Genomic DNA, 24,645 nt, shown 5'->3' on the forward strand with positions numbered 1-24,645 from the left:
GATGTTACATCCTCGTTTTAATTTGTTTGATGTTGTGTTGTTCTTTAAATGTATATATATTTTTGTAAAAAGAATTTAGCGTAATTGTTTTTTTTTTTGCTTTGCTTAAAAATTGTTTTGAAAACATTAGAGCCATAAGAAATATTAACAAAATGACTACGTCAATAAGCTCATAAGTCTATTTGCATAAGCCATAGGTTTAACATCAGGATGTGGCTGAAATTAAAAAATAAAAATAATTAATTTCATTATTTTATTTAATAAACATTTTTTTTTTCAGTAAAAACTTACATAATACTTTTATTAAAAATTAGGCTTACGCTAAACAGGGTTTTATTAAAATTTATATAAAAAACTGTTTTTTTACAGCAAATCCAATTTTTTTTTAAAACGTCATTTTAATATAAATACTAAGGTTTAAACTTAATTTTGCTAATAACTACAGAAAATAGTTGACTTCTTTTTGCAATAGTTTTATAGTAGTCATAGACTTAATAAGAACTAATTTTCTAAAAAACGATGTAATATTTCTCAACTTACCACTGATTCAAATGACTTGAAATTAGGTTTTAAATCATTGCCTTTGATTGTTATAAAAGCACCTAAATTGCCCATGGTATCGCTGAAAAAAATACAATATCAATAATCAATTATTCTTTTAATAATAAATGAAAAAACGTACCAGTAATTGGGTGCCGAAAATACCGTTATACATTTGCCATCATGTGATACATCATAGCCCATATCCTTAACCTCATGTGAACGTACAATATAATCCAAGTTATTATGTTTACAGAAAGTTTCAGTAACATCCGGACCGAATTGTATTCCAACACCACGTTTTGAAGGACCGCGACCATAACTTAGTTGTGGATCCGACCATAAAAGCTCGCACATAAGACCATCTTCCGGGGGTTGGCAGTTACGTTCAATACGTCTTAAATCGTCTAGAGTAACAGTATCGCTAGAGAAAAGTCCACCATGCATAACCAATATTTTCTTGTTGATGCAATGACACAAGGGCAGCCAATTAAAAACTTGCGTAAACATATCAGCCATAGTGCTTGTGTATTTAGCAGTAACTTCACCGGTAAAACCATACATTTGATTCATATTTATACTTTCGTGATTACCTTTTTAAGAAATAAAAAATATTTTAATATACAGAACTAGTAATATTAAAAATTATACTTATACAATACCTCTAGATAAATAGAAATGATTGGGATACAACAATTTAAAACCAAATAAGGTGAATATGCATTCCACCGAAAATGAGCCTCTATCGACAAAATCACCATTAAACAAATACGGATTCGTTGGAGAGGGTAAGCCGTTAATTTCGAAGATATTCATAAGATCATAAAACTGACCATGAATATCACCACAAATGGTGAATTTAGATTCATCGGGCACACTTATATCCACCATTGAAGGTTGAGTACGCATATAACTATCAATATCGCATAGGATCTTTTAGAGAGAAATGCACAATAAATTGAATATTTTATTTGATAAAAGTTTTCGAATAAGCTTACCTTGTAAGCATATTTGCGATGTAATTTCTTTTGTTGTTTATAATGTTCCATTAGTTCTAACATAAATTTCAAAGTCACTTTACCATCTTCTAACGCAGGTCCCTTATAATCATCCTCAATGGCTTTAAAAGTTTAAGGTATAATTGGTGATTATTTAAATTATGTTAAAGTAAATTTAGTTAATTAAAACATACCAATGTTCTCTAAATCTCTAAACATTTCCGATAAAGTTTTCTCTGGTTTATCAACAGCAATAGCTCTTTCAAATGCTCTCATTTTAACGATTTTATTACATTCGGTATATTTTAATTTAGCATCTTTATCATTGGGACGGCATTTTGATACCTTTAATAGAACAATTGATTTAAGTTTCAAATAGTATGCTTTATAAAATATTACTTACATATTCATAATCCGAAAGTGCCTGTTTGAATTTACCCAATGACATATGTGCCGCTGCTCTGCGATAATAGCCTTTAAGGTAGGTTGGATCTGCTTTAACGGCAGCAATACCATCCTGTAAAGCAAATCCAAAGCTCTCTTGTCTCAAATGAGCCAATGAACGATTAGCATAGAAAATTGCATTTGTTGGTATTAAATCTATAGCTTTGGTGTACATTTCAATCGCTTTAGAGAAATCTTTAGCTAAAAGATAAAGAAATTTTTATTATCATATTTGTGGGCAAATAAATGGCAATTAATTTAAAAAATATCAATAATTCAAATAATGAATAAATAAATGGCAAAATAATAAGATTTTTAAAGCGCTTCTACCTGAATCTAATTTAAATTTTCAAATACCTTGATTTGTTTTAAGTTATATCAAGAATAGTAAAATGTTATTAAACATTCAAAGCCATTTTTCTCTAAAAGTTTATTTTAGATTATGATAGTCTTGCATATAATCGTTGTGATTCCTAAACCAATATGGAAAATACTACCGATTTTGAAAAGAATTCGCTATTTGCCAAGTCAACAGTGAAAGAACATTTTCAATAAATATTTTTTTCCAAAATATAGATTTTTGGAATAAATACAAACAAAAATACTGTCTTACCTTTAAGATAATCATTTCCCTGAATTTTATATTTATCGGCTAAAATCACTTTTTCATCCTGAGCATTGGTGTCTTTGCCAGCTTCCGAAGTGGCAGAAGCAGGTGTAGCAGAAGTGCTATTTGACGTCACAGTCGAAGCCGTGGTATTGCAGGCACCACCACCCTCAGCACCACATGCTTTCTGTTGTTGGTCCTCATTATTATTTTGTTCCATTTCAACTTGAACAGCTGACATTATAATAGTTTTCAATAAAAACTATATTTTTATCGAAAAATTCTCACTCTTTTTACGCAAAAATATTCGTTGTAATATTCACTTTTTTAAATTAAAGTTTTATTGGTTTTTTATGTTGTTAGGACAGTCCAATACCACCACCACCTCTATTGACTTTTTTCAAATAAAGAAAACACAAAAAAACTTCTTTGGTTTTCTTTCAGGTTGCAGGTTTTATCGAGCAACTTTTTTGCTGCACAATTTTTTGATTGATTTTTAATAAAACTGTAAATGTAATTGGTATAAATTTAGTAATTACTAAGAATTACGTTCACTTTAATTTACCTTATTAATTGATTTATAAATTGCAAACTTTTCCGAAAAAAACTTCCGGACTTTCGTTCGGTTAAAATTTTTTTCAAAAGAAAAGAATGAAGAAAAATGGTTTTTGACAGCAAAGTTGGTGGAAAAAATCTCACATTGTCATTATTATGTCACAACACGAAAACACACTGAATGTGTAAATAATACCGGGTGAGTCAGAAAAATATTATTAGTTGCATGGTGGGATTTACTAGTGTTGTATAGTTGAAATTATATAAACCAAAAGTTATACATAAATTGAAAAATATTAAATTACAACATTAAAAAACGATTGAAAAGAGTAATCAAGAAATAAACATACGGAAAAATTCCAAAACCTAGTGTAGCAGGCATACTACTCGAAGCTTATATTTTTGTTGGTGAGTTGAACTTAATTTAGAAACACAATTATTAATTTAGGTCACAATTATGAGTGGTTGAAAGGCTGAAATTGTACCAACAAATGATGAATGAACATACATATCTTGTATAACAAAATTGGTATTATTTAATTGAAAAACACACTCAAGAAATCTAAAGCAGAAGCTTTCCATGGAATTGCATTTATGGAATGGTTCGCAGAGGAAGCTAGACGTGAAATAGTTCCAACACCAGTTCCCAATAGGGAATTGATTGTCATGAAACAACCTTTGGGTGTAGCAGCTTTAATAACACCTTGGAATTTTCCTTTTAGCTGCAGGTTATATATTGAAACTTTCTACAAGTTTGTTACAAATTAAACAGGACACTATTTCGTTGGCAGATTTTCTTAAAATTGTAAGTTGCGAAGTGTAACGCCCACTTTGTAAATAACTTTTAAAAGAAGTATTTTTCAAAAACTGGTACAACTAGAGCCTTAAAATTTTGTCCGAACAACTTTGACACATATATGAATACTGGGAAAAATGGGAGTACCAGCTTACTGCTACATTACCAAATGAGGTAAATTTGGAAAACTAGCTATAGTTCCCAAATTTTGTATGATAAACTTCAGTGTCAATATTATATTAAAATTAGGGAAACCATAATTCGTCCGACCCACTTTGGTATCAATAAGAATATTTAAGAAAAAAATCTATAAATATTAAATACAAAAATTCGTATATGTTTGTATTTGCCTAAAAATTGTCGGATCACTGGGTCGTGATTCATCCCTAAGAATTAAATAAAAATCAGTGAATATATTGGCACTTGAATTCTCAAATTTGGCACGGACAATTTTGACATTCGTGTAAACATTTTTGTTTTAAATTGTCGTATAACGGGAGGGACCCCATATGAATTAAATTTTCGTATAACTGGAAAACTATTATCATCAAAATGCACAAGAAATACACAAAATTAAGCCGGCTTACAAACGATTTTAAGCCGTCGCTGTTATTTTTGTCAACAGCCGTTAATATTTGTCGGCGCAGGGCTCTGGCCTTAACAACAATGAATGCATTTTTGAGATACATAAATTAGCATTTCAACTATTTTAACTATTTAAAGAAATAGATTAGAAGAAAAAACAGAATTTCAAGTTTTGTATGAGCTATATAAATCCAGTTTAAAGTACATTCTGCTGTTTGTTTTATTAATATGGTTTAATATGAATGGATTTTATTGTTAATAATACAGTTATATTGTTTATTACATGTCTTACCAGTTAGTGTAAGTTTAAGCAGAAAAGCTTTTAGTGTGTCTCCACTCTCTATCAATCAAGTATATTTTATTAGTTTTCAGTAGATAAACTAAAGAGAGTGAGTCCCCACAACTCCGGCACAACTATCTACATATGTATATGAAAAATAAGAAAATGAAAAAAATAATGCATTAGAGACAATAACAAGAAAAAATCATAGTAAATATCCATGATGGAAAAAGGTGGAAAACAAGCCAGATTATGCCAACGACATTAGTTCAGTTGATGTCGTGGAGTTAAGTCGCATACAAGTTATTTAAAACAAATATTTATAAAAAACTGCAATTGCAACTAAGAAAATAACTGAACCAATTTAAACAAAGACAATTGATTTTATATAATTAGTTAAAGAAAATTAATAAATACAATTCTAGTAAATGTGTTCCACAAACGAAAACTAATGTTAATTATTTCCAGTTAAACATAATACATATTTTTACAAACAGTTAAAATAAACCAGTGCACTAACACATTTCACAAAATATTTCTCACACAAGTTAGTAGGTATTAGTAATTAAGTACAAATATGTAAATTTCTAAAAATTTACTTCTTTTTATTGCTAAATCTGAGGTGTATAACAATATTCATTCATATGTACATATGAATGTATATGTTTGGATGTTCATTAGTGTCTAATACTACCTAATTGGTGTTAAATTTTACCCCAATCGAATAACGAGAACCAGTATCAGAAATTGAAAAGTGTAAAATTGCTAAATAATACGACTTTTTTCATTTTGTTTAAAATTTGTGCCATAAAATTTTATAAGCGACCCAACTTAAAAAATAGATTTGGATGAAATTTGGGTAGTATGCCAGACAAAAATGTTCAGCTGTATCGGACAAGAACTGTTGAAGTTGAACATTTTGAACATACAGGGTTTTTTTAAAATAAGTGTGGACCTATTGCACCTATCAAAAAAATGTCCAATGAAGTTTATATTGCAATTTCTTAACATCCACATCGATATTTTGAGGTATGTAGCAAAACGTTTCACATTTTACTCACAGAATTCCGTCTTGAGTCGATTATGTTTTGTCCGTCTGTCCACAAATAAGTTTTACATGAGGTATATCCCGCCAACAAATTTTTAGCATTTTTTGCCCTAGCCCCCAATTTGGGCTTTTTATCCTTTAACTACGTCTAATACACGGCACAATGTGATTATGTTTGTAACATTCAAAAATATTTGTCAAGTATATCAGTCGGTTCACTGTCATTTTCAGATTCGATTATGTTATATCCGTAAACCTTCTGTGCACTCTTCAGCTCGCAATACCTATCCATCTACAAAATTTTAAATTGTTAACAGAAATGTAGACGTAGGACTCACAAAGAGTCAACAGTGACGTTCAATTGAAATTTTAGAATTAAGTTTTTGTAGTAATATTTGTTGTCAATTAAAAATAGATGAAATTCTACATATCGTCACCTGAAATGTGTATGTATATGTATGAATTTTAAATATGTTTTCAAATACATATTTACATCATTTCAAAGGTTTTTGTTTATTGGGTTGATATTTTATACTTTGGTAATAAAATGTATATTTAGTAAAAAAGTGGAAAAATTTTTTTAAATTTCATAAAGTCCTATTTTAGGATGGAATCTTTAGTTTTAAGTATTTAAATATCCAAGAAAAATTTAATTTTTAAAAAATGTTCAGAAATATTCTCATCGATTTTTTAAAATAGATCCAACATTAGGCTTTCGTTTTAGATTTGATGGTTTCAATTTAAGAACACACACAAAAAAAGCTTTTATTTAAATTATTGATAAACTATAATATTAATTAACTTTTTAAATTAACAAAATTTCTTATTTTAGTTCTCTTTTAAGATTGTTTATATTTTTCTAACACACACACATAACACATAAATAAAAAATTAAAGATGTCGATGAATAATCTAACTTTCGATGGTGAATTCCGTTATATTGTACAATGGTTTAACGAATGGAGCGAATTGCAACGTGATGATTTCGTACCAATACTAGTAAAATATATAACTGGCTCTCATACAAGCGAAGACGATGATAATGACGATGGACTTGAAGCAGTAGCGGTAACACCACCAGTTAATATGAATGGTTTACCAAATGATCTTGAATTCAGTGGAAGACCAATGTCATTATTTCAATGCAGGGTAAGAAGACAAGATGTACATATTTTAAAAGAAAAATGAAAGTGTAAATGACCATACCAATGATTTACAGTATACACAAAGTAATACTTCAGTAAAAGTTAAAAATTGTTATGATAATTATATGGTAGTAAAATTGTATTTTTATTATTTTCGAATATTGTAGATAAAGCTTTTCAATCAATGGAACCGTAGATGGCCTACTGAGTTTAAAGAAAAATTACAACAAAAAATTGGAGAAATTGATGGCAAAGTAGGTGAAAAAATTAAATTGGCCTTAAATCCAAATAATACTGGAACTCTAACGAATGGTTACGCCTCGATTGAAGAAGATCTTCACAGTTTGGAACTGATAAAAGAAAATGATGAAAATTTAGTTATTGTTGCTAATTGTGCAACCGAAATTGAGGCAATGAATGATCCCATGACAGCAGTTTTAAATAATGAAACATCTGTCGATGACATTGAAACGAGCGAAGATGTCAGCAACAGTATTGAACAACCGCTATTCAATAACAACACATCGTTAGCCCCACTTCAGGCTGGTATTAATAATGACGACAATAATGCTGTTGCCTCTGGTAATGTTAACAATGATGATGAAGTTTGCAGCAACAATACAAAACATAATCATGCAATTAATGAACGTGAAGAACCTGTTGAACAGGTTGTACAAATGCAAAATCTACAAATAAATGAAGAAAAAGCAGAAGCTGAAAAAGACCATGAAGATGTTACAGCAGTAACTGTGGAACAGAAACAACAGCCACTACCATCCATAACAGTAACTGTTAATCCAGTCGTTGTTACACAAACAATTACTACAAATGCAGAAGTTCCTTTAGTCGTTTAAACATGTTTGAATCGAGTTATATTTTTTTATTTTCTTATTATATTTTTTGCTAAACGAAATTCAGAGCATCATGATCATCTTAATAATTATTATGAAAATTATTTGAAATGACATAAAAGACATTCCAATTATTCGTACCGTTTATTTTAAGTTAATTATATACAATACACATTCATTTATTATGAATCTAACATAGAATTATACGCACAATAAACATGCATTCCAATAAAACTCATGTTTAAATATCTAATTAATTGTGGCATATAAAGTAAATACTCCAAGCAAAAGACGCAAAAAAAAAACTATTAATAAAACTTTAAACCAATTTTAAATTATGTTGTTTTTTATTTTCTCTTTAAGTTTTGGTTAACATCACTATGTATATGGTGGACACAATGACTTGTATTTAAGACATTCGTTTTATTAAATTCGGGTCTATATAAATATTGATAATAAATTAAGAAACTGTAATGCAATTAGATTTATATAATAATAATTACAGTATGTATACAACACTTTATTTGTTCCCAAAAACATTTTCTTTCTCTTTAGCAGATATAGCTACATTGTGTTTTAACCGTGTGAGTTTAATGTCTTGTTTGTCTTAATTAATTTAACATGTTTTGTTACGCTTTTTAATTGAAATCAAGTTTATTTTTATATCGTGTAAACGGATTTAATGTCAACATTTTTGCAAGTATTAAAAATGTAATACTTTTGTTTGATATAAATTTAAAATTCTTAAAAATCTTACTGGTTTTTTTGACAGGGAATTAACAAGTGACAATACATTTATATTGGGTACATGGAAATACATACATATTTTATATTTTAAATATTATTTAGTTCAATAAAGCTTCTAATAGGATCAATATATCGCTCATTTACATAATCGTTTCGAGAATAAATGCTGTGAATGTTAAATGATATTTTTCTATTATTTAAATAACATTTAAACAAAACAAAGAACTTCAAAATCTTACCTAGTTTTTTTCTAACTTATAAACTATAGTGTAGTCTTAATAGTAGTATTCAAAAATAAGTTATTTTAAATAACACAAAATATTTAACAACTCTTTTTGTTAACTTGACATCAAATTTGGCATTATATTTTTTTTTTTTTTTTTTTTTTTTTTTTTTTTTTGAAAAATATACTTTTTAAAATTTTTAAAGTCCTTTTGAAAGGAAACTGATTCACGAAATGAAAAACTAAAAACGCCGATTTTTACCCTTGAATTTATAGTTTTAGACGTATAACATCATTATTCCACTTTAACAGAATCACAACCTCGAAAATGAAGAATATAAAGACTAAGAAAGAACTCTAATAGTATATATTTATTTCTGAAAATGGAATAAATATATTTTTGTATAAATTATATTTCTTCCGAATTTAATCGTTCGATAAGAAAGAAAAAGAAAAAATTTGATACTCAACCGATACTTTAGGGACCAATATTTTGGACGTTGCAATTAGCAGCATAAACTCAAAATACCTTCCGCAATATTGTGGTTTTAAAAATTAAATAAAACTATGTAAAATTGTAATTCATTGAACCTAGTATTTTGTTGTTAAATCGAAATTAATTGATATTTATTTAAAAAATTCTAAATATGTAAATACCAAATTTGTTTTAAATATATAAAATACAAAAGAAAAAAAAAACAAAAATTTGTTTTATAAAAATATAAGTAAAATATGCAATTTATGCATTTATAGCAAAATATACATTACTTCAATAACAACAATACATGTCATTAACGCACAATAATATTGGTCATATACTCAACCTACAGTATACCAATCGACTCAGAATCATTTTACTAGTCTATTTAGCTTGTAATCAAACTACAGGTCGCAATTTTGGAGATATTTGGTACATGATCTTCTTTTGTCCCAAGGACGAATCCTATTGAAAATGGTTAAGATAGGTCCATTATTTCACCTAGCCCCCATATAACTGAAACCGCTGAATTAGTTCTATGATACCGTAGACGAAGCCTATTTAAAATGGTTAACATCGGTCCATTATTTCAACTAGCCCCCATTCAACTGAACCCGCTGAAAAAGCTGCAAAACCAGCCTTGATGACCCTTATGAACTCTTTAATTATAGCCTCCATATAACTGAACCCGCTGAATAAGTTCTATGTTACCGTAGACGAAGCCTATTGAAAATGCTTAACATCAGTCCATTATTTCAACTAGCCCCCATACAACTGAACCTACCGAAAAACCTGCAAAACCAATTTCTATACTCTAGCCTTGATGAGCCTCGTGAACTCTTTATTTATAAGGCCTCATTTGACCCTAGCCCCTTCAAAATTTGACTTAAATGGCCACAGTTTTATTCAACAACAAGTAGGAAAGTATAGTCGGGCATGGCCGACCATATGATACCCTACACCATGAGTATATTTTTACAATTTTTACTTTTATAAAATTTTTATTTTTTGTAAAGAAACTTTTATGTTGAATATTACCATAATTCCAAAATTTTTAAGCCATTTATTGATAAAAAACTAAAATTTCTAAATGAGGCTTTATATAGGTCAAATATGGGCCGATCCTCGGTAAATTTGGGAAAAGGATATATTTCTAAATAACAGTTAGTTTTGTTGAGTTTCATTGCGATACAAATGGTTACAAGTCAATTTTAGGCGTTTAAGTCATTTTTTGAAGGGGGGTTTGTATGGGGGCTAGGGTCAAATATAGGCCGATCCTTACGAAAATCTGCAGTATCATTTATACTTATATAAAACTTATTTGTGCCAATTTTTAGAGAGATAGCAGAATATTTGACGTAATTATAGCATAAAAATTTCAAATCGGGAGGTACGGTTGTATGGGGGCTAGGTGAAATAATGGACCGATTTCAACCATTTTCAATAGGCTTCGTCCTTGTGCCAAAAAACATGCTTGGTCCAAATTTCATCAAATTATCTTGAAAATTGCGGCCTGTACCTTGCGCACAAGGTTTACATGGACAGCCAGCCAGCCGGACAGACGGACGGACGGACGGACATGTCTTAATCGACTCAAAAAATGATTCTGAATCGATCGGTATACTTTAAGGTGGGTATTGGACCAATATTTTTGTATGTTACAAGCATCAGCACAAACGTATAATACCCTCCCCACTATAGTGGTGTAGGGTATAATTAATGGCTTAGGTATGTATATCCGAGGCAAGGTACAATTTAAATTAAATGCTTTATTATGAAAACTAAATCACATTTTACTTTTTGTAACAGGTGTAGGGTATTATATGACCGGCCTCTCCCTACTATATTTTTTCTTATTTGTTTTTAGTTAAAGATAAGAATTGTTCATGTTAACAAATACATTTCTAATTTATTTTTAATAAATACAAAAAACTAATTATTTTAAAATAATTTCTTTTGTTTGTTGTTGCTATTAATTATTATTAGCAAGTTTATTTATTAATTATGCTAAAAAAATAGCTCTGTCTGTGTTGATACAAACATACATTTATATACATAAATATGAGTAAGTTTGTTTGTAAAGTGAATAAAAAACAATAATGTCTATAAAATCTTTAAAATGTTTAGTTATATATTTTTTTTCTTTTTTGTTGTATGTATTTTTTTATAGTACCTATAGTATATTTTCAAAAACTTTGTTATTAATAAAATCATTATCATTTAAAACGTGAAACGTTGCGGTGCTTAATGGAGAACTGAGGACTGACTGGTTTAATCAAAACGCATTTCAAAAAGAAAAGAAAAAAAAAATAAGTGAAATGTTTAAAATAAGAAAGGTTAAAAATTAAACAAACAAAAATAAACAAATATTTAATTGCTATAACTTAATAAAATTTGCTACTATATTAAAAATATATTTAATAAATAAAAAAATTGTTGTGGTTTTGTTAAAACAAAATGTTTAGCTTAAAAATTAATATAAATTTAAATTTTTTTTTTTGTTTGTTATTGGCGAATTGTGTTAGTAAAGGTAAAATTATTAGCAACCTAATAATGTTGTGTAAACAAAAGTGAATAGAAAAGAAAACGTTTTAATTAAAATTATAATAAATGAGATTCATATGTATGTATGTATAAAATTATGTTAATTAATACGTGTGTTTAACTTTAATACAAGTTTTTGCATCAATAGGAGCTCGCGATTCCTTCTCCTATGAATGTTATCAATTTTATAGTTCTAAAGCGTGTTTGTTTTTCTATATTCTGTTAAATTAAAAGTGTTTATATTTAATATTTTACATTTTAAACCTCACCTTTAAATCACGCCAAGTTATCAGTTTATAATAAAATTTATTTGTAAATGTGTTACGATTTCTACATCAAAAAAAATTTTGGAAAATGCCTTAATTAAGAACTAGTGCGATAATTTCAATATTGAAAAAATATACAAATATAAATTTGATTAGAATTCAAGAAAATTCTGATTCAGGAAACTATAAAATATAATTATATATTTACCTCTATTCTGCATTTCGATAACATTTACGTTTTTTTTAGAGATGGAACATTTATTCAAATTAAAAAATATCAACGTTTCTAAATGGAGAAAGTTTCGATTCGAATTTAAATATAGAATTGCGGTTATTTCGAGATTTTTTTTAACTGAAAAGAGGATTTACATTAGATTACATTATTTAAAAATAATTTATTTTTAGATAAAACTAATAGGCGTTTAATCTTAAACTAAAATAATAGCTCTAAAATTGACGAACAATTTTTTATCGTTGTTATCTTCAAAACTAAATGTTTAAAGTGAAATTTTAGATTTGAATAGGCAAATTAAAAATTGTATTGAACTTTAACACTTTCTGTTTTTCCAACTGTTCAATAGTCATACATTGTAATTGTGTTTTTAAATTTGTCAACTAATCTATAAATCTAAATGCATTTTGTTTAGAGAAATCATTAAATATAATCTACGTTTTCTGTATACATATAACAAGTAAATATGCAAATTTATTGAAGGTAATTTTCGTAAAATTATAACACAATGTCAACTAAAAAAACTATTACTCAAAAAAAATGTTTTAAATATTTACTTACTAGAAATTCTGGTTAAAACTTTTTGAATTCATAGATTCTAACTATATAAACAATATTACACATTAATAGTATAGAAAATATCTTAATGAAAACATAGATGGAAAAAATAAATATTCATTTAAGTCCGGTTTAACAATAAGACACAGAAATACCCAAAAAAGTATAAAAACCATAATCTTAACTAGGTCAGTTCCGTTAGTGAGAAAAAAGTGTTCATAAAAACACGAGTACTTAATAGATGTCATAATTGCCGTAACATATTAAAAAACAAATGAATAACCAAAAAAACGCGTAAAACTAAAAACAGTAAAATTTTAAACACACTACTTTAAATAATTTAAAAACTAAAGCAATTTGAAAACTTAAAAAAAAAACAGAAAAACCCCTTATAAACATAAATACACAAATAAATAATATCGTCATTTATTACCTTGATCATGAATTTGCTACCACTTAGAGCCGGTATCGAATACTTAGTGAATCATTGCTATAATTCAATTAAATTACAATCATGTGGTGTAAATTTGTTTGTTTTATATAGAAATATAGAGTTAAATAACCGCAAAACTATACAGAAGTTCAATCAAAAAAAAAAAAAAAAAAACTAACAAAATAGAAAGACTTAAGATAAAAACTTGTTTGACAGAGCATGCAATGCATTCAAAAAGAGTATGTGAAACGAAAGACTTAAAAAACAAACTTTTTATGTTGGTGTTTATATTAATCTCTAAATAATGATAATGATTTTAATATTTTCTATTTTTTTATTTTTAAACAGTTATAACATATCCAACACAAAATTTATCTTTATGTAATTGCATCTTATTACAATCCTGTGAAGCTTTCAACACATTTATCGATAGCTCCTCCAACGATGCACACATTAAGGCTGTCATACAAGAGGCAGTTTGCTATTTCGATGGTATTAGCATATTTGTCTGTTGTCCGGATAAACTCAATCATAAACAGAATGCCAAGGAGAAACCTAAATTGGATTATATAGATGAATTAACGGGATTAAACTGTCCGCCCTCCTTTGGCCATGAATACAATTATGATGAATATTTAAAAGCACACGATGAAATTGAAACAAAATACTATGACGCTCATTCGACCAATACGCCAAATTATGCGAATAATTATGGTGAGGTTAATAATAAACACCATGAGCAAGCTACGCCGGTAATCTGTGATACGCTGCGTAATTGTGGCCCTTTTGCATATCCTCATACAAGTGGTCATTTGCCTTCAACGCAACAATATCCCTCATTTCATCATCATGATCATGAACATGTTCACCATCATCATCTTGACCATGACGTACCATTTTTTCCTCATACTCATAACAATAATAATAATAATCAAGATTATCCTATGCAGCGGGTTACACCAAAGCCTGAGAAATCTTCGACCAGAAGTTGTGGCATATTACCTACGGTCTCTGGTGGTAATATTGAAGTTTTTCCCTGGATTACACGTTTAGCTTATTTAAATACAAGTAAGTAAATGTCTTTAACTGCTTATTGCATTTACAGGGGCAGGACAAAGGAGGAAAATAGAAAATTTATTGCCAAGCAACACATATATCCGAATATATACTTATATATTAAAATCGTGGCATTTTTGTTTAATTTTTATAATATTCTGATATATATCTTTAAATTCTAAAGATATTGGAGGTTTATCACAATAACAAATCTTAAAAAATATAAATTCTATTTTTTTTATTAGTTATCACCTTGTTGTAAATAATATTTACAAGAATTCATGTACAACGTTACGTAATTGCAAGGTTAGCACCACTCCCAAACTAAATATCATTAAACTACGACACAGTTCCCATTTGGCATCGGTCATACGAAATACACAAGAACAATTTTCTCTAACTCTACTTGTAGCATTACTTAAATTATTCACAACCGATGATAAAGAATTCCTAGTTTGTTTCAATGATTCTTCTGGTCCTTCAACATCCGGCATTTTAAAGATAATTGAAATTGATATCTGCAAGATTTTTTTGGACATTACTTTAGATCTTTGATTAAAATCAATTTATTCAGTAAAAATTAAAAACAATAAAGATGCGGAAACAGACCAACAACGGCTAAGCATGTTTTTAATTATTTGACTGTGATAGCATGAAAATTATAAAAGTTAAGGTCGGTCAATAACGTCAAATTATCATGCACCAAATCAATCAATCAATCAGTCAACAAATTTTTATTTGAACGTTTTATATGTTTACGCAAATTTAATTAATAACAACATAGATTTTATTTGAATTGCATCAATTGAAAAATGTTTTTAATTAATTTTAAGAGTGGAATTTTGAAATTTCCCTAAAATCGGCCTATCTTTTTTTAAAACCCTTTATAAATATATAAATCACTTATTTTAGGTTTATTAAGCACATTTTCCAAACAAAATTAAAATAAGCTATCAATCTCGTTATTAGGCATTTATGAGTATGGGAGTTAGTTTTTAAAAAATTTAGACAATAAAACATTTTGATTTAGCGAAATTTGTTTACACTTTTGATATTTGATTTTGAATATGATTCTTTCTTTATTAGTATGGAATTTTTCCAAATTATATCGAAAATAAAATGTAAATAGGATTTAACGATAGCATCTCGGCAAACTGCTCATCATTTTTTTCTTAGGCACAGGTCAATTATTTCATTTTTTGCGGCCAAATATATAAATTCAAATTTACCGATCTTAAAGCATTGTATTTTTCCATTATAATTCCAGCTAGTAGAACGATACGTTATCGATGTATGGGTACTATAATAAGTGAACAACATGTATTAACTGCTGCACATTGTGTGGATCAATTAGTACGAGATTTAAGATTGTAAGTAACCTAATATTGATATAAAAATCACAGAACAAAATTGACATTTAAATTTCCTGCAGGATTTATGTTCGTATTGGTGATGAGACAAACTTTGAAGATTATCAAATTTTGGAAACTATAGTGCATCCAAATTACAATGAACCCTTATTTAATAATGATGTAGCCCTTTTAAGAATAGCCATAACCTCGGAATCAAAAGGTAAGTTAATATCCTTAATAGCACACGCATCTTCATACATATATGTATATTAATATTGTTTTTAATTTAATTTTTTAACAAAATCTATGGTTTTTAGGACCTTTAATACAAATTTGCTTACCACAAACAAATAGTAGTGCTTTAACAGGAGATACGGGAGTTGTGGCCGGTTGGAGCAGTAATGGTAATATGAAATATATTTTATTTATATATCTTTTTTGTTTTGTTTAATTTTGTTTATTGAATTATGTGTGACTTTTCTATATATTTTTATTATTTATTAATTTTTATTTAAAACAGGTATTTCTACACTTAAAAGTTCAACAATACGTTACATTAATTTACCCATTATGAATAATACAGAATGTGCCATACGATATGCTAAATATAGTGAAAATTTTGAAATTAGTATAGTTATAACACCAACTGAATTTTGTGCTCAAGCTGAGGCCATGAACGATGTATGCGAAGGTAAATTATTTCAGAAATCTGTTGTAATTTTTTTTAAAATAGTATAAAAAATTGATATTTGTATAATTATATTTTTAGGCGATAGCGGTGGTCCATTTATGGAACGTTCTTCTTCTGGACGCTATACATTGATAGGTATTGTGGCTTTTGGTCCAAAAACCAATTGTGGCCAGTCGAATTTACCCGGTGTCTATATGAGAGTTAGTTCGTATGTAGATTGGATTAAAAGTAATATAATTATTTAATTAAAATTATAAGAAATAATTAAAATGTGTTTTACATATGTACAAGTATTCATAGAATCGTTTTCGCAAGTAAGTATAAATGCTAGTAGAGCTTGTTATGATAATTCAAAAAAAATCAGTGAAAACAAGTTATTGGAACATATGCAAATTTATAGAATAAACACAAAACAAGAAATCTTAATACATATGTATATATCATATAAAGAATCAACTAAAATTTTGCACAGTCAAAAACAAATTGGACATCATTAAAGATGATTTCTTGTAAATATTCTATTAACCCCTTATTAGCAAAATTAATACATTCTATAAGACCTATTGCTGTAAGTTATAAAGTATTAAGAACTAGTAGTATCCAGCGTGATTTTGAAATTTAAGTTTAAATATTATTCTATTAAGTATCTATATCTATATGTACATATAAAAATCAATGTGTATGTTTGCTTGAGGTCTATAGAATTCTAAACGGATAAACCAACTTTCCTGTATGCCAGGAAGACTACCATTTATTTTAAAATTTCAAGTGGGCTTTTAAAAATAGTATTTCTCGGAAACTGGTACCACTCAAATTTTGCACGAACAACTTTTACACATAACCAATACCAAATGAGTTAAATTTGGAAAAACTACAAAAACTACATTTTCCAAATTTTGTACGATACAGTTTAGTTTCGCGAATGAGAAATTATGGGCGTGTCCTCTCCCATATAAAGTTATTACCAAAATTTTTATATTTTGTACGAACAATTTTGATATACTTGTAAGCAATTGTCTAATAATTTGGCGGATAACGGGAGCGTGGTCCCTCCCTTATGAATTAATACAAAATTTCATATATCTGGGAAACCATTATATCTAGAATCCTAAAATTTTGCACGAGCAATACTGAAATTTATGTCAACAATTTGGGGAAAATAAACGGACTAGCAATAGGGTCATGGTACCTTCTATATATAATAAATTTTCATCAATTCTATAACAGGTTAACAAAACAATTTTTTTTTTTCTTTTGATGAAATTTATATTAGAGCCACTGTTTGCCGACTTGAGAAATGGCTGTGGGTTTTCCCGTAAAATGAAAATTTGAAAAATCATAGTGTTTTTAATTTGTATTGTTTCTTCGAAGAACTCCAAAGACTTTCATTAGAAAAGCAGTCCGTAAAGTTAAATACATTGATTCTTTAGTGCGCAGGGTCAGTTCGCAAAGATCCAGATAAATTCGGTAAAAAAAACTTTAAAGCTAAAAGGGAACTAAAAAATTTAATGGATGATGTCAGGCTGTAAAGTGTTTAAAAAAAATGGGGTTTACAATTTGTAAACAGTGTCTTCATATTTCTGAATAAATAAATAAAAGTGTTCAGATGGTTTTAAAAGAAATTCAATTCAAATTAAAAAAATTGTTGTATTATAATATTATATACATAACTCTCATAAAATTCCCTCTTCCGAAAATCTAAACTATTAAAATCCATATACGGATTCATTGCTGTTACTTTTTCTGAATTATGTGATTGTACTTGATAAGATTGAAAACTGGCAATATTGATTCAACAAACTACATATTACACATTTATGAGCCCACGGGAATAATAAAGAAAATGTCTGCCCAGCAACAATTAAAACATGTTAAATATAATTCAAAAAACCTAGAAAATTAAAACTCGAAATAATTTTTTTTAAATAAAAATTTAGCTTAATAAGTCAGATAAAAATAAGTCTAAATATTGGCAAAAAAAAAAAAAAACATCATCTATATGAATCAAGAATATGTGAACTTAGATTATCCAATGGAAATTGTTGAAATTAGGAACAAAATTATGGAAAGTATAAACATAAATGTGAATGAAAGAAAATTTTTAATTATTTTACATAATTTAGAAATGACCTCAAGGGGTTAAATAATAAAAATATAGAGAGAAATACTTGTTTCATTTAGTAAATGTAGCCACCTAATTGATTTTATTTGTAAAAATATGGATTTTCTACATTTAGAATTTTTTAAAGATGTGGATAGAAAAAAAAAAAACAAAATACAACTATACGAGTCTAAAAAGCATTAATATTTTCACTATTAATGGCTTTTACTTAACTTGTCTAAAATTGAGTTTGAATCTGACCTCAGAATTCTTCCATCACATCAGATTTGAGACACCTTCCTAAAATAGTAAGTATGTTAGTTTTAAGTATTATTCTAATCTGTTAGTAAATTTCCTTTGAAGAGGAGTTAAAAACCTTTCATGAACTTTAAACATTAAACTTTAGCGATCGGAATCTCATTTATTCTTTGCTTTTTAACAATCCCTTATACGAATGATGCAAGTAACGTCTGGTAACATTGAAAGATGATTGGTACAATCCAACAATAAAAATAACAGTAGTTAAATGTTTAAAAAGTTCGTATACATACATATACAAAAGATCAATAGGCATGAGACTAAAATATAAACAAATCTTTGGCACTCTGATCAGTTTGTATTAAAAGCTTAAACGATCTAAAACATAAACGGTTTGTTAAAACAGCATCATAACAAACAAAAACAACAAAGTACAACTAAAATATCAAATAGACTAATAAACGGGATATTGTAAAGAATATTAACAAAAATAACAACAAAATAGAAATAATAATTTTCGGTTTTTTTATATTCAAGTTTTTTTCTACATGGCATTATTAATTTATTAATTAAAAAATTTATAATATAGACACCACCGCTCACTAACTGGTCATTAATTAAGCAAATTAATGGAGAATTTTATTATAAATATTTTTATTTATTTCACCTGAGAACAAAAAAAAATATAATTTTTGTGTAAAGAATAACGCAATTAATTACTTTTTTTAATTTAGAAAAAATCAATAATCAATAAAATAAAATTGTGTTCATTATATTGTATAAATTTATCAACTATATTGAAATCTACGGTCACAATGGCAAAATCATCATTAATCAAAGGATTTTATATGATAATGTATATTATAATTATTTTACAAAATACAACTTTTGCACGTAAGTTGAGGTTTATTTAGTTTATTTGTTTTTTTTTTACAATTAAAAATACCTAATTATAATTATTAGTTTTTGTTATTATAATATTAGTTGAGAGAAAAAGTTATTTCGTGTATATGTAAGACTATGATTTAGTTATGCATCGATCTTTATAAAATTAAACATTTTAAACTTTGGTAGAAAAGGAAATGATTTTAAGTTGGGGATCAAATGTATGTATTTGTCCGATTTGTCCGAAGACTATTTTAAATCAAAAAAAATTATCTATAGTTTATCGTGTACTTTTTCACACATAAAAACTTTATGTGTGAAAAAGAAATATTTTTATAATTCAATTAATAACAATAAATATTTAAGACATTTCACACAAAAAATTTGAGTTAAGTATTTTGAAACTAATTTTTAAAATGTGACTTTAGTTAAATTATTTACTGAATTCAAAGGAATTTGAAAAAGTGATCAATTTCTTATTACAACAAATCGTTTTTGGCAAAAATTATGTTAATTCTTCCTAATGAATAATTGAAACTAATTTAAATCGACCAAAATTGCCCATTTTCAAAAGCGAGAAAATATTTTGGGGAAATTTAATCAATACATTTAGAATTTTACAATGATCCACAATATGATGAGTTCTACGAAAAGTTTTTAAATGAAAAAAGGATTGTTTGAAAGAAATCCATCAATTTTTATAGAATATTTGATACAATGTGAAAAAATTATTTCCTATAAATTCTTAAGAGTTTAAACTTATTTTATTTTTAAAATATTAATTGTATTAAACAACAAGGTTATTTTGTTTAGTTCAGCACTAAAAATATAATTCCCAAAAAGAAAAACTTGTTTTAAAATAATTTTTGTATTTTTTAAATGACAAATATTTGCATGAAAAAAACAATAACACATTAAAAATATTAGTTATACACATGCTTTTTTTTATTTTTTGGTTTTTATTAATCATTACTCATATAGAAGATGGGTTTTAGTTGGACTCTAGAATTTTTAATACAAAAAGGGGATTTTTGTCAAACAAAACAATAAATTGATTGAGATGTAAAAAATTTTTACATCAGAATGTTAATGAGTGTTTAATTGTAAATAAATTCGCATTTATACATTGTATTACTTTTCCTTTGAACAAAATTTGTTGAAAATATAGAATAACTTAGTTTCAAAAGGCAAACAAGTAATAATGTATAATTGTTGACAATAAAAGCGTTTTTCTAAAAGATGGGGCATGGGCCTATTCTTATAAATAATAACCCCCCCTTTGTGGTGTAAGGCATGGTAAAAATATCATATTTTTATCATGGTGTAAGGTATAAAAAAAAAATAATTTCATCTTTAAAATCATTTTTTGAGAGATGGTGATATTTAGGAGATATTTACAGTATTACGAACACTTTAGTGGAGAGGTTATATTGGGTTTGTGCAGATGTTTGTAACGCCCAATAATATTGGTCCTAGACCCACCTTAAAGTATACCCATCGGATCAGAATCATTTTCTGAGTCGGTTTAGCTATGTCCGTCCGTCCGTCCGTCCATCCATGTAAACTTTGTAATCAAACTACAGGTCGCAATTTTGAAGATAATTTAATGAAATTTAGTACACAATCTTCTATTGTTCCAGGGACGAAGCCTATTGAAAATGGTTAAGATGGGTCGATTATTTCACATGTCCCCTATACAAATGTACCCCCGATTAGGGCTTGTAAACCTTGTAATCAAACTACAGGTCGCAATTTTGGGGATAATTCAATGAAATTAGGCACATGATCTTCTATGGTACGGTAGACGAAGCCTATTGAAAATGGTTAACATCGGTCCATTATTTCACCTGGCCCCATACAACAGTACCCCCGATTAAGGGCTTTTAAGTTCATAATTATGTATAATAATTAGCCTTAGAAGTTTATAATTATAGAACCTCATTGGACCCTAGCCCCTATAAAAAGCCCCTTTCAAAATTTGACTCAAATGTCCAAAATTTTTTACAACAATAAATGGCTTAAGTATATATGAGGCAAGGTACAATTAAACTGAATTGCTTTTAAAAAAACTAAATCACATGTTATTTTTGTAACAGGTTATGGTATTATATGTTCAACCTGGCAAGACTATAATTTCTCAGTTGTTTATATATAAAATTGTTTATTGTTTTCATTTTAGAAATAATATTTCCAAATGAAGAGATTGATGTACCAAATTTTGGTCGCTGTATAACACCCAACCGGGAGAGAGCTCTATGTATAATACTCGAAGATTGTAAATATCTCTATAATATTTTAGTATCTTCTCCCTTAAGAGATGCAGATAGATTATACTTAAGTCGCAGTCAATGTGGTTATCAAAATGGCAAAGTTTTGGTAAGTTTCGTAAATAGTCTCTGAGTACTATTATCAAACTATTCATAATACTCTACAGCAGTAATGAATAAAAAAATGTTTTATTATCCATAATAAAGTATTTATGTTGAATTTCACGTTGGTTGACGAAAAACAAAATTTCCGAAAGAAGACGATAACATAAAAATTATTTTTGTGATGTATTTCATAGCAATATTAGTGTATATAAGTGAATTGTGGACATTCAAGTTATTTTCCTAGAGTGGTGTAGGGCATGACTCCATAATTGAATTCTTAAAAACTCTCTTCCGAATATTAAGATACATTATACATATGTATTGTATAATAATATAGTTCAACAATAGTCTAATAAATTTGCCAATAATGCTAAGTAATGACTAGAGGATCAGTCCTTCAATAGAGTCCTTCCAGAAACACCTCAAATTTAAGGCACACACTACTTGTTAATAATTTATATCGACACTATACCAATTATTACTTTTTAGATTTGTTGCCCCGATCGTTATCGCCAGGTGACTCAGCAGACAGTGGCACCAACTCCTCCTCCAAATTATGTTAATAATTTATTGCCCCAACCCGGTCAGTGTGGTAATGTTTTGTCAAATCGTATTTATGGTGGTAATAAAACAAAAATTGATGAATTTCCATGGATGGCGTTAATTGAATATACAAAAGGTAAGTTTTAAGAGCACCTTTTTGAAGTTTGCATTCAAAAAGGTGCTCTTATGACAATTATTATAATTATTATAAGTTATTTTTAAACGTATAAACATTCTGACACATATAATTTTCATTTCAGCCAATAATGCTAAAGGTCATCATTGTGGTGGCTCCTTAATTAACACACGTTACGTCATCACAGCCTCACATTGCGTCAACGGCAAAGCTATACCCACCGATTGGCGTTTGACCGGCGTTCGTTTGGGAGAATGGGATACAACGACAAATCCAGATTGTGAAATAGATGTACGTGGTGAACGAGATTGTGCTCCTGAACATCTAGATATTAGAGTCGAACAGGCCATACCACATCCACAATATAATCCCAGCTCTAGAAATCAAGTCAATGATATAGCACTCTTACGTTTAGAGCGTAGTATATCGTATACGGACTTTGTGAGACCTATATGTCTGCCGATAAATAATAATTTGCGTACGGCTGCATTTGATGGTATAGTTATGGATGTTGCTGGATGGGGTAAAACCGAAAAAGAGTCGGTATCAAATCTAAAACTTAAAGCCTCCGTAGAAGGCTACTCTATTGACGAATGCCGTTCAGTCTATATGCGTCAGAATATTATTTTAGAGGATACACAAATTTGTGCCGGCGGTAAGGAAGGTATCGATTCATGTCGTGGTGACTCCGGTGGTCCACTTATTAGTTTGGACACAACAAATAGGTTTGTTTAATATTTTCGACTTAATTTTTAAAAGCTTTACTTTATGTTTTTCTTTTCCATATGAAAATGTAGAATTCGTGCTTACTATTTCCTAGCTGGTGTTGTATCTTTTGGCCCTACACCTTGTGGTTTAGAGGGCTGGCCTGGTGTCTATACACGTGTTGGTAATTATATTGATTGGATATTACAAAATCTTCGCCCATAAATATTGCATTTTTTTTAAATTGTTTGTCGATGTAAATATTTTACTTTGAGTTGGACTTAAAATTATTTACGTATGTTTTGTACTTTAATAATAAAAAAATAAATGTATGACAATTCCTTTTTAATAAGGAAGTAAATATTAAATGTAAAATTTCTTTAGCTTAGTGCAAAGTCTTATTTAATTTATTCTGCAGGAGAAGCCTCCAAAATGCCTCCAAAATCGTGTTAAAAGTAATAACAAAACCCTCCAATGAGAAGCTAATATAAATCTTATTGATTTTATAAATTCTTCAAGTATGTTAATTTTGTTGATATTTCTAAATCATTTTAAACTTTTTTATTGGGATAGCAAAACACAATGGAAATAACCAATTTCATTCTTGTTGCTGTTATATTTATGAAATCATGTATGGAATCAATTTAATAAATTTTGTGAATGAAATTCAAATGTTTTTAGAAAAAATTAAGAAAATAAAAATAAACTTTATAAATTATTAAATATGTATTTATTGAACGTCTTTTAACTACACCATTTTCAAAAGTAATTCAGAAAAACACAATTGTAAATGAGATTTTCCATTTGAAATTTAAAAAATTCCAATTGAAAATGGGATTTTTCACTTAACATTTAGAAAAGATCAATTGAAAATGAGAACTTTCATTTATAATTTAGAAAACATCAATTGAAATTGAGATATTCCATTTGAAATTCAGAAAATAACAGTTAAATATGAGATTTTTTATTTGAAATTCGGAACACAACAACTGAAAATGAGATTTTTCATTTGAAATTCAGAAAATTCCAATTGAAAATGAGATTTTTTATTTAAAATTTAAAAAAATCAATTGAAAATAAAATTTCTCATTTGAAATCCAGAAAATCGTATGTGTTTATTTTATTCAACCTTAATTTTAAATTAATTGTAATGAAAAATCTCATTTTCAATTGAATTTTTCTAAATTTCAAATGAAAAATCTAATTTTAAATTGGA

The 24,645-nt window shown here is 27.9% G+C and overlaps 4 protein-coding genes and 1 long non-coding RNA gene across 11 annotated transcripts; 3 read left to right on the forward strand and 2 right to left on the reverse strand.

The window, feature by feature from the left end:
• Positions 1-59: 59 nt before the first annotated feature.
• On the reverse strand, positions 60-3,285 carry LOC111675777 (serine/threonine-protein phosphatase 5). Its single transcript, XM_023436618.2, has 9 exons — positions 3,155-3,285; positions 2,596-3,094; positions 1,942-2,183; positions 1,733-1,883; positions 1,539-1,660; positions 1,203-1,473; positions 683-1,133; positions 541-622; positions 60-216 (listed from the first exon to the last, which is right to left on the reverse strand). The coding sequence occupies exons 2-9, from the start codon at positions 2,828-2,830 to the stop codon at positions 157-159; spliced, it is 1,614 nt and encodes a 537-aa protein (XP_023292386.1). The 5' UTR covers positions 2,831-3,094; positions 3,155-3,285; the 3' UTR covers positions 60-156.
• Positions 3,286-4,682: 1,397 nt separating this feature from the next.
• On the forward strand, positions 4,683-8,184 carry LOC111675794. 4 transcript variants are annotated; one of them, XM_046949705.1, is made up of 3 exons: positions 4,683-4,825; positions 6,686-7,002; positions 7,166-8,184. In XM_046949705.1, exons 2-3 carry the CDS (start codon positions 6,751-6,753, stop codon positions 7,850-7,852), a joined length of 939 nt encoding a protein of 312 aa, XP_046805661.1. In that variant the 5' UTR covers positions 4,683-4,825; positions 6,686-6,750; the 3' UTR covers positions 7,853-8,184. The 4 variants fall into 4 exon arrangements, with proteins under 4 accessions (XP_046805661.1, XP_046805659.1, XP_046805658.1 ...); XM_046949703.1 differs by lacking the exon at positions 4,683-4,825 and adding an exon at positions 4,901-5,356; XM_046949702.1 differs by lacking the exon at positions 4,683-4,825 and adding an exon at positions 4,902-5,352.
• A 3,297-nt stretch (positions 8,185-11,481) lies between these two features.
• Positions 11,482-16,307, reverse strand: LOC124419765. 2 transcript variants are annotated; one of them, XR_006940802.1, is made up of 5 exons: positions 16,080-16,265; positions 14,639-14,904; positions 12,316-12,459; positions 12,111-12,211; positions 11,482-11,563 (listed from the first exon to the last, which is right to left on the reverse strand). It is a non-coding gene; the product is annotated as an uncharacterized LOC124419765 (long non-coding RNA). The 2 variants fall into 2 exon arrangements; XR_006940801.1 differs by lacking the exons at positions 11,482-11,563; positions 12,111-12,211; positions 12,316-12,459 and having other exon boundaries at positions 14,610-14,904; positions 16,080-16,307.
• On the forward strand, positions 11,506-16,693 carry LOC111675812 (CLIP domain-containing serine protease 14D). 2 transcript variants are annotated; one of them, XM_023436652.2, is made up of 7 exons: positions 11,506-11,827; positions 13,679-14,398; positions 15,654-15,756; positions 15,819-15,958; positions 16,056-16,142; positions 16,259-16,429; positions 16,508-16,693. In XM_023436652.2, the coding sequence occupies exons 1-7, from the start codon at positions 11,755-11,757 to the stop codon at positions 16,672-16,674; spliced, it is 1,461 nt and encodes a 486-aa protein (XP_023292420.2). In that variant the 5' UTR covers positions 11,506-11,754; the 3' UTR covers positions 16,675-16,693. The 2 variants fall into 2 exon arrangements, with proteins under 2 accessions (XP_023292420.2, XP_046806288.1); XM_046950332.1 differs by having other exon boundaries at positions 11,799-11,920.
• A 2,468-nt stretch (positions 16,694-19,161) lies between these two features.
• Positions 19,162-24,025, forward strand: LOC111675764 (serine protease easter). 2 transcript variants are annotated; one of them, XM_023436595.2, is made up of 6 exons: positions 19,205-19,219; positions 19,523-19,682; positions 21,853-22,049; positions 22,535-22,724; positions 22,849-23,449; positions 23,522-24,025. In XM_023436595.2, exons 2-6 carry the CDS (start codon positions 19,604-19,606, stop codon positions 23,652-23,654), a joined length of 1,200 nt encoding a protein of 399 aa, XP_023292363.2. In that variant the 5' UTR covers positions 19,205-19,219; positions 19,523-19,603; the 3' UTR covers positions 23,655-24,025. The 2 variants fall into 2 exon arrangements, with proteins under 2 accessions (XP_046806201.1, XP_023292363.2); XM_046950245.1 differs by having other exon boundaries at positions 19,162-19,682.
• The last annotated feature ends 620 nt before the right edge of the window (positions 24,026-24,645 follow it).

Source organism: Lucilia cuprina, chromosome 4 (genome assembly GCF_022045245.1).
Source record: "Lucilia cuprina isolate Lc7/37 chromosome 4, ASM2204524v1, whole genome shotgun sequence".
In the NCBI taxonomy this organism is placed as follows: Eukaryota; Metazoa; Arthropoda; class Insecta; order Diptera; family Calliphoridae; genus Lucilia; species Lucilia cuprina.

Bases quoted from the DNA above. Each gene is read 5' to 3' on its own strand.
- LOC111675812 (XM_023436652.2), top strand. From the start codon at position 11,755: ATGTTTAGCTTAAAAATTAATATAAATTTAAATTTTTTTTTTTGTTTG. The intron at 11,828-13,678 runs GTAAAATTATTA...ATTTTTAAACAG, and splicing joins GGCGAATTGTGTTAGTAAAG to TTATAACATATCCAACACAA. The intron at 15,757-15,818 runs GTAAGTAACCTA...AATTTCCTGCAG, and splicing joins TTAGTACGAGATTTAAGATT to GATTTATGTTCGTATTGGTG.
- LOC111675794 (XM_046949705.1), top strand. From the start codon at position 6,751: ATGTCGATGAATAATCTAACTTTCGATGGTGAATTCCGTTATATTGTA. The intron at 7,003-7,165 runs GTAAGAAGACAA...CGAATATTGTAG, and splicing joins TGTCATTATTTCAATGCAGG to ATAAAGCTTTTCAATCAATG.
- LOC111675777 (XM_023436618.2), bottom strand. From the start codon at position 2,830: ATGTCAGCTGTTCAAGTTGAAATGGAACAAAATAATAATGAGGACCAA. The intron at 1,884-1,941 runs GTAAGTAATATT...GTTCTATTAAAG, and splicing joins CACTTTCGGATTATGAATAT to GTATCAAAATGCCGTCCCAA. The intron at 1,134-1,202 runs GTATTGTATAAG...TTTCTTAAAAAG, and splicing joins TCATTTCTATTTATCTAGAG to GTAATCACGAAAGTATAAAT.
- LOC111675764 (XM_046950245.1), top strand. From the start codon at position 19,604: ATGGCAAAATCATCATTAATCAAAGGATTTTATATGATAATGTATATT. The intron at 19,683-21,852 runs GTAAGTTGAGGT...TTTTCATTTTAG, and splicing joins ACAAAATACAACTTTTGCAC to AAATAATATTTCCAAATGAA. The intron at 22,050-22,534 runs GTAAGTTTCGTA...ATTACTTTTTAG, and splicing joins ATCAAAATGGCAAAGTTTTG to ATTTGTTGCCCCGATCGTTA.